Below are 8,125 nucleotides of genomic sequence, written 5' to 3' on the forward strand. Positions count from 1 at the left end.
AAGACGATCACTACGTGACAAAAGTTTTCAAAACCGTTTCTAGTCTTCTGTATTTCCAGACAAGTGGCTACTGAAATCAATCTTACTAACTGCTGTCTGTGCAATTCTCGGCGCGAGTTGGCGGACTTTATTTTGCTTACTTTAACATCATTGTTCATGGTGGGGCTAAGCCATTTCTTGGTATGGGTGTAGCCTACCCCAGCCATATCCTGGCGCTGCCACTGGTGGGGTGTATGGGGCGGGCCATTCTGCACATACGTTAAATGCGTTAAATATTTTAACGCAATTAATTCAAAAAATTAATTACCGCCATTAACGCGATAATTTTGACAGCATTAAAATAAATATTAAATAAATGTGGGTAACCATCCAGGAAGCAAACATGATGGCAGAAACAGAACTAGAGTTATGGAGAGGTTTCCAAAATGTTCTTGTAACAATGGGTGAAGGTTAATCATTAGCAATCAGCTGATCAGTATTACAAATGTATATACTGTAAGGACCTCACATCTATCATATGGAGTTATACTGTTATGCCTAACCAACGTGTGCTTTCATTAAAAGCTCAGCATATTGTGTGCACGGTACTGACCTTTTCCCCAGAAGGTGCGGCAGGGGTAGTAGCAGCCCTTGGCCTCTTCAGGAACCTCTCCAGGAGCACAGTGGAAGTGCAGGTGAGTGGAGAACCTGCTGGCCTGGATCGCTACCAGGTTCCCCCCGATTCCTGCAGGAGAGGAAAGGTCAGGATGAGAGGTCAGGATGAGAGCGCAGCAGAGCGTTTAATGTGAAGTCAATAAGGAGAGAGGTGAGTTACGGCAGGTAAACACGGTTATTTAGTACCTCTTCTCCAGGGGGGATAGAGAAAGGCCAACAACCAACACACTGAGGCTGATTATATCTGCCATTTTCTCTCCGTAACATACACACATTAATATTCCATTGAGGAGGCTGCATGAAATCGAGTATGGACATTTTAATTGGGTCTTTTCACAGTGGACATTTTGAGATGTGATCGCAGCAGAAGCAGGATCGTGTCTCGATTTTAACTCCGTGTTTGTAAAACTTTTTGGGGGAAACTCTTGCGAAAATTGGCTTCCTGAGGACTTGCAAGAGTTTTGACAGTTGAGGGAAACCATTTAGACACGAACAAATGCAGAAGTTTAACAAATTCCCAGTATTCACATAAGACTAGGGGATGGAAGGGAATGGTAGCACACATTTAATTGCTTTTTCTTTGAAGATTTGGTGAACAATTTAGTGGTATTTGGGTTGAAACCTGGCTAAAAAGTGTCAGTTTGATGAAGATCTTCAAACCTTTCTTCAACTTGCTTAATGTTATCGATAAATCGGAGAAAATGCAAGAAGTCCAAGAGGTTTTGCACCAGCTATAACAGAACTACGGCAACTCTGTGCATGGGCTCTGAAACGCAACCAATAATTTAGTTTAAGGGTTTGAATAATGAATACCATGTTAGATGATTTGAAAAATGCAACACCTTCCTATCCTTCCTCTCAAATTGGTTTCAAAACTGGCTTCAACCAGTCAAAACCTATAGGAACCATTGCTGTGCTGACGTTTTTTCTTAAAGTGAAATGGATCAGGGTTATTCTCCTAGTCAAGCATATAAATAATCCTAAAAATGTGCTCAGCCATCTGTACTGACAAAAAAAAAGAAAATGGGGTCACTTTATATTCACATACAGCGGCTATCACACCTTCACTTTAACAAGCAACACATTGAATAACTTCCTCCTGTGTGTTTCATCCCGTGAGCCACAGTGTGGTTACCGAGCCCTGCAGAAGGGACATATATCAACTACAAGCGCTCTGACAGGCGGCCACACAGCGGAGCAGAAGAAAGCAGAGAATGTCTTGTGAAAAAGAGACGTTTCTTTAATTCAAAAATCACAAAAATAATGTATAATACAAATGGTTCCCGTGTAGTGGGTAAACAGTAGGGGTGGGAATCACCAGGCTCCCCACGATACGATACTATCGCGATACTTAAGCCACGATACGATATATTGCGCATATATATTGATATATATGATTGCATGATATATTGGGTTCCAGTGTCTTTAACATGTGACAAAAGCCACGACGCTGTATCCAGCACCAGTGTTTTTTTTTTTGTGGGTGTTTTTGTAATTATTGAGTGTTCTTGTATTTTAATGTGTGTTTTTTTTTATACCTCAGGACTCTGGGAAACAGTATTTTGATCTTTCTTTCTGTGTACAAACATATTTTGAGATCGACAATAAAGTTGACTTTGATGAAGTAGGAGATTGATTGAGTTATTGTATTAGTTTGCTCAGAATTTGATGGTAGCTTTGCCAATAAGCTAATTTGAATTTTCAATATGAATAATTATATAATTGAATAATATCAATACTTGGCATCTGTGTATCGATACAATATCGCCACGCAAAGTATCGCGATACTAAGCTGTATCGATTATTTCCCCCTCCCCTAGTAAACTTGTGTTCACGGTTTCTTCCAGTCACTGAAGTGGCCGTGTAATAAACCACACAGACTTTGTCCCTCTAAACCAGGCCGGCTACTGTGGTGTGAGTATATTAAATTAGACACAGCCACCACCTCAGGGTGAAGGCCACTTATTTCAATCCATTGTGGCTCTCTGTCCGCCTGGTGACATTTTATTGGTGCGTAACCAGCACTCCCACAGAGCCTGCAAACAGATTTAACTTCACATTAAATTGACTCTCACTGCGCCCCGTCTGTCCGCCTGCTTCACACTCCTGCCCTCACTATCTGAATACGCCACTGATCCAATGTGGCTCTTTAAAAAGGGAAAGTTCAACACAGATTGAGATGTCTATGAGTTAAATACGGATTAAGGAAGTTAAAGGCACTGGGAAACAACTAGCCTTGCTCCGTTTATGGTGGAAAAACACAAGAAGTAGATCCAAAAGGTTTTTTACATATCTCTCTATATTCAATATCTTTATTTGTACTTATTTGTGGGCTATAACATGTGTCATACTATTATTTTTAGAGAACACTTTAGAGTTTATTAATGAAGTTTTGAATTTCTGTCACCCTAAAAAGTCAATCCTGGTGGAAAATCTACAGTTTTAAGTGATTCATCTGGGAAATTAGTAGGGCTGTCCCGAATACCATTTTTCGGGCTCCGAATATTCGGCCCGTGTCAAAGCATTTAACAATTTGGGTTGTTAATGTAACCCAATTTGTGTTCTTTGAAATTGAAAGGGATATCACATTGTGTTTGTTACTTTCGTTGCATTTGTTTATTTCTTAAGTGTAATTTGGCTTGGCTTCCTATTTTTTATGGATATGCTTTTATTTTGAAGGAGAGGTAGCGCTGTTGACTGGAAATTGTTGTTGCTATGGAAACAACGTGACGGAGATTAACGGAGAAAAGTAATATCTAAAGACGGAGAAAGTAAACGATAACGTTTATGGTTAAGTGTTAGCACCCCCCGAAGAGGCACAAGCTCTTACGTTGATATTGGATATTTCAATAAATTCAATTTGAAAAAACAACAAACGAATATTCGGGTACAGCCCTAGAAATTAGTACTTTTGTATAATAAAAATTAACTGATTCTTTCAAGGCCCAATGTGTAATATTTGCTCAAATGTAAGTTTATGAAAATTAAAAAAGGAGATAACATCATAAACACAACCTGAAGATGTTGCTGTGTTGAAGACGTCTTATGCAACAGAGATAAGAAATTAGCATGCTAACGGACTAGCTGTTCTTGTAATACCACTTCTAGTTATCAGTTTTATAGTTTGTTAATTGAACTCAATTCAAAGTGGCATCAACGAGTAATTAAATAGCAGCCTCATCACGTCCTCACAGTGAGGCTGTTTATCCGAAATACGGTAATGCTTTAGTTAGGAACTAGCAATTAGCTTTAGCTCAGCTGTCTAAAATCTCTTTATTGCATGAAAGGCAAGGCACGTTTATATATATATATATATATATACTGTATATATACACACACAACACCTTTCAATGCAAGGCTAAAGCAAATCCAGACCCAAAACATTGGAAATCTGAGGTTTGAATGTGACGTATAGTTTCATTAACATGGTTTTCAATTAGAATGATTTGGTACTTGGTTATTTTGACTTTTCTGGCTATTTGTCCTTGATGGCTTGTGGGAGGTTTGGGGGTGTAAAGGGGTGGAGGGTGTTGTTACATCCTCAGCAGGGGGCCGAGGTAAACCGGAGGATGTCTGGGAGCAATCTGGATTATTCAGGTCACTGGATCTGACAAGAGGAATGAGGATGANAGGATATTAAACTGTGTCATCATTTACTATCATGAGGAATTAAGATATTACATTTTGAGCACAATCTGATGCAAACAAGATCCAACTTTTTTTTGTTGCCAGATTCATACATAGCGTGCACACAAGTTGACATCCCGCTGTGCCAAGATTATAAATTATCAGAGCAAGATATGTCGTGCAGAAATCATCCTGTGCTGAGGGCAAGATCCACATGTGTACATGAGTTGTATTTTGGTGGGAAAAGGATATTTTCCTGACGCACACATGTTGTTTTCGTGCAGTGCGGAGATCAGGGGCACGGGTTGTTATGATGTTGTGGGAACAAGATTGACATTTTAATGTGCACAGGGTATTCTGTTGGAAGCAAAATCCATATATGCAGGGAGTTATTTATCTAGTAATGCAGGGGGTGTCGGCGGGGTCTTAAAAAGTATTACAAGTTGACAAATCAATTTAGCAAAAATGAAGGCTATTCAAAAGTATTAAACGGCATTTCCCAAGGTATCACATTTTGTAGCTTGTTTTCAATAAGTACCTATATAAATTGTCCAAAGAGGTTGTATTCTACAGTCTGCCTGAATGTAATCATTGCGTATCGGTGTGTAGTGTGGTTCTGTGTAGTTTATTTATGGCATCCCGTTGGATTTGAAGTCATCTGAACAGGACATCGCACGCTCACTGCTTGATAGCGCGCGAAGCTCCGTTTACGCCGGTTTTTAATCAACATCGCTGGAAATGCAAGTCTGCGTCCAAATGGTTGGAAGATAAGGAGGAAGGACAATAAATACTGTTTATAGTCAATGTGAGGTAAAGTGTGTCGCCAATGTAACCGGTTAGAACTCCAAGTGGCGATGAGGTCTTAAAATGTATGGAAAGGGTCTTAAAAAGGTCTTACATTTGACTTCAGGATTCCTGCATATACACCTGTAATGGGATCAGGTCTTACAAAAGTTACCCGTTTTGCACAGGAATGGAAAAAAAAAACATATTTTGGGCGCGTCACTTTGATGAAGCTGAAACTCTGGGTTAAGTGTGATGTTAAATGTTATTTTAAACACAAGTAAAGGTTTCAGGAAATAACCCTAATGGCTTTGTTAATTATTCTCGAAATGTGAATTCCCAGTGGGAAAACTCTTCCTCCTAAAATCACACGATTGATTTTTCCTCGAAGTTTGTGACCAGCATCACCACATATATCTAAAGCAGCTCATTTAGAAGTAACAAGTCATGCATTTCCTACATCACCTCTTAATGACTGCTTTTGTCTGTTTCCGTCAGACGAAAAATGTGCAGAAGATTGATGTCCCCCCGTGTTCTTGCAACAAGTCGTGGCTGTGCAGATGATGAATTGCCCACTTTGTTTAAAGAGTGACTTCAAAGAGACGTTCACATAAACGTGAAGCGCTCGGTTGGAGTTATTTCAGGACGTCGCGACAGGTTGGAGAAGTGAAAGGCCACACTTGTTGTGACTGGGAAAGCGCGGTAGATGGAGATCACAGTACCATCAATTTATATTTAGCGAGGAATCCGGGGGGAACTGCCCTGAAGCGGGATTCACACCCAGAGGAATAATAATCAAGAGGCGTAAGAAAACATTCCTGCTCTCAGACGCTTTTAAATTCCTCCCCAGCTTCCTCCTCTTCATCACAAGCATCACAGATGAATAATGACTGACTGGATTTGCTCATATTGAACGTTTAATATCTGTAATATTCTCCCTTATCTTCCCCCCGTACCTTTGGACTCATCTCCATCACAGTCTGTGGAGCGACTCGGGTAAAGTCAAAAAGAGATGAGTGTGATAATAAATGCTGAGATTAATGACTCTCTTTATCACCCCCTCTCTGCTTTAGTTCACTTTCATTCGTTTTAGAGTGCTCTGTTGGCGCAGTGAGATGTCCTCTCCACGAATAAAATAAAAGTTCTAACAGTAACTTGTGGAAAAGGGTGTGAAGAGGAGAAGTGCTTTATTGTCCAGCAGACAAAATAAAATGAAAATAATAAATTACATAGAAAGGGAATACATGAGGAAGATGTCTTGTAGGATAACAACAACAGCAACAACAACAACAACAACAGGTGTTATAGCAAAAAGAAAACAACATTGCAAGAAAGACAGATTTTTTTTTAATATATTCTTGGATGTATCTGGAAGTAAAACATTACCCTTTGATATAATATATATATTTTAAAAATATATTCCATGCAACCCACTGCATATTTCTTCAGTTCATTAAAGCATTTCTTGAGTATAACTTTTTATTTCTTGCACAAACTTTAATAATTATGCCAACACCAACCTAAATCCCAATTTTTTGATTTATTTGCCGACTACCCAACAAGCAATCATTTTGAATTATGCACATGGTACACTAAGTTTCTGTCCTTTTATACCCTTTGGTATATTAGCGAGTATTTAAATGTATTCTGTATATTTTATAGTGTGTATATCAGGGGTGTCAAACTCAATTTCATCGCGGGCCACATTAGCATTATGGTTGCACTCAAAGGGCCGGTTGTAACTTTAAGACGATATAAATATATAAAATAATGTATTATATTACATTATTGCCTCTGCATTGGATTATTATCGGATAGAGTGTGGCACAGTGGATAGAGCCAGGTTCAAACCCCTCTGCATTCAGCATGTCGTTGTGTCCCTGGGCAAGACACGTCACCCCAAACCTGGATAACTTTGACAACACCAACCAAAATCCCTTGTTTCCGATGTATTAGTCAACCGCCCAACAAGCTGATTTGTTTGGTACAAGCTTCAAGGCCACAACTAATATCTAAAATCTAGACACTTACTGAAAGCATTTTGTTTACATCCTCCCGCTTTCTTCTCCTCTATCTCCCTAAACAGCCGGAGTTGTCTGGAGCCGCCGTCCTGCACCAGACTCGGAGGGACCAGGTCGTTGATTCCTGTCGAGCCTACAGCGCGTCCAGCCGTAAGCGAAGAGTCCTGACTCCCGCAGACCTCAAACACCTCGTGGTGGACGAGGACCACGAGCTCATCTACTGCTACGTCCCCAAGGTGGCCTGTACCAACTGGAAACGCGTCATGATGGTGCTCACCGGACGAGGAAAATACAGGTGGGGCATCAGTCTAGACCAGGGGTGTCCAAACCTTTTTCTCCGAGGGCCACATACAGAAAAATATACACTCACTAGAGGTATTTCGCCTCTTAAGTTCAGTTATAAGTTGGAAAAATCAATCCAATATAAGTGAATTATTCTTGATACTTAAAAATGCTTTAAGAAAAAAACAGCTCCCAGCTCTCCAGAGGGTTTCATTTATCTTGTTAGCAGCTCATTCCTTAAAACAGAAGCTCCAGATTGATTATAATAAGAGGAAATATGAACGGTCTATTTCAAGGTTGTTATGTGAATTTGTTATTGGGCTTTTTTATTATCAACTTAGATTTGTTAGAACATGTTTTTAACTTTAATTGAGTGAATTTATTTGAAAATTGGGCTTATCAACACATGAATACTGTGTGATATATTTGAACATGTATTTAAGAAGTACAATATAAGACAAGCAGAAGCTTATTTTACTTAAGTCATTATACATTTTTGAATCTGCTGAGGGCCGATTCAAAATGTCCCGCGGGCCACATTTGGCCCCCGGGCCGTAGTTTAGACACCTGGTCTAGCTTCTGGAAGTCTAAAGGTCTAAGTTCATTGTCTTCTAAATGTCAATAAATATATTGCTTTTGTGATTGACAAGCAAAATGCACAGGATATCAGTTCAATTTAGTTCATCTTTGTTCCGTTCATGGTATGCAAATCTTAATTTATAATAATCGTTAACAAAACATGTCTCTGTAAACATACC

General features: G+C 39.4%; 2 protein-coding genes across 2 annotated transcripts in view; one reads left to right on the plus strand and one right to left on the minus strand.

Moving 5' to 3' along the window:
• LOC104949788 (solute carrier family 41 member 2-like) overlaps positions 1-905 on the minus strand; it is a 14,780-nt gene extending 13,875 nt beyond the window's left edge. The window contains exons 1-2 of the mRNA XM_010776193.1: positions 884-905; positions 593-724 (exon numbers count right to left, since the gene is read on the minus strand). Of these exons, the coding sequence (XP_010774495.1) occupies positions 593-724; positions 884-905 (154 nt within the window). The remainder of the gene's footprint in view (positions 1-592; positions 725-883) is intronic.
• A 5,737-nt stretch (positions 906-6,642) lies between these two features.
• Positions 6,643-8,125, plus strand: part of chst11 (carbohydrate (chondroitin 4) sulfotransferase 11) — a 6,341-nt gene continuing 4,858 nt past the window's right edge. Inside the window, exons 1-2 of the mRNA XM_010776194.1 lie at positions 6,643-6,651; positions 7,088-7,380. Coding sequence (XP_010774496.1) covers positions 6,643-6,651; positions 7,088-7,380 — 302 coding nt within the window. The remainder of the gene's footprint in view (positions 6,652-7,087; positions 7,381-8,125) is intronic.

The sequence above is a fragment of the Notothenia coriiceps genome, unplaced genomic scaffold (assembly GCF_000735185.1).
Source record: "Notothenia coriiceps isolate Sejong01 unplaced genomic scaffold, NC01 NC01_scaffold00016819, whole genome shotgun sequence".
Taxonomy (NCBI): domain Eukaryota; kingdom Metazoa; phylum Chordata; class Actinopteri; order Perciformes; family Nototheniidae; genus Notothenia; species Notothenia coriiceps.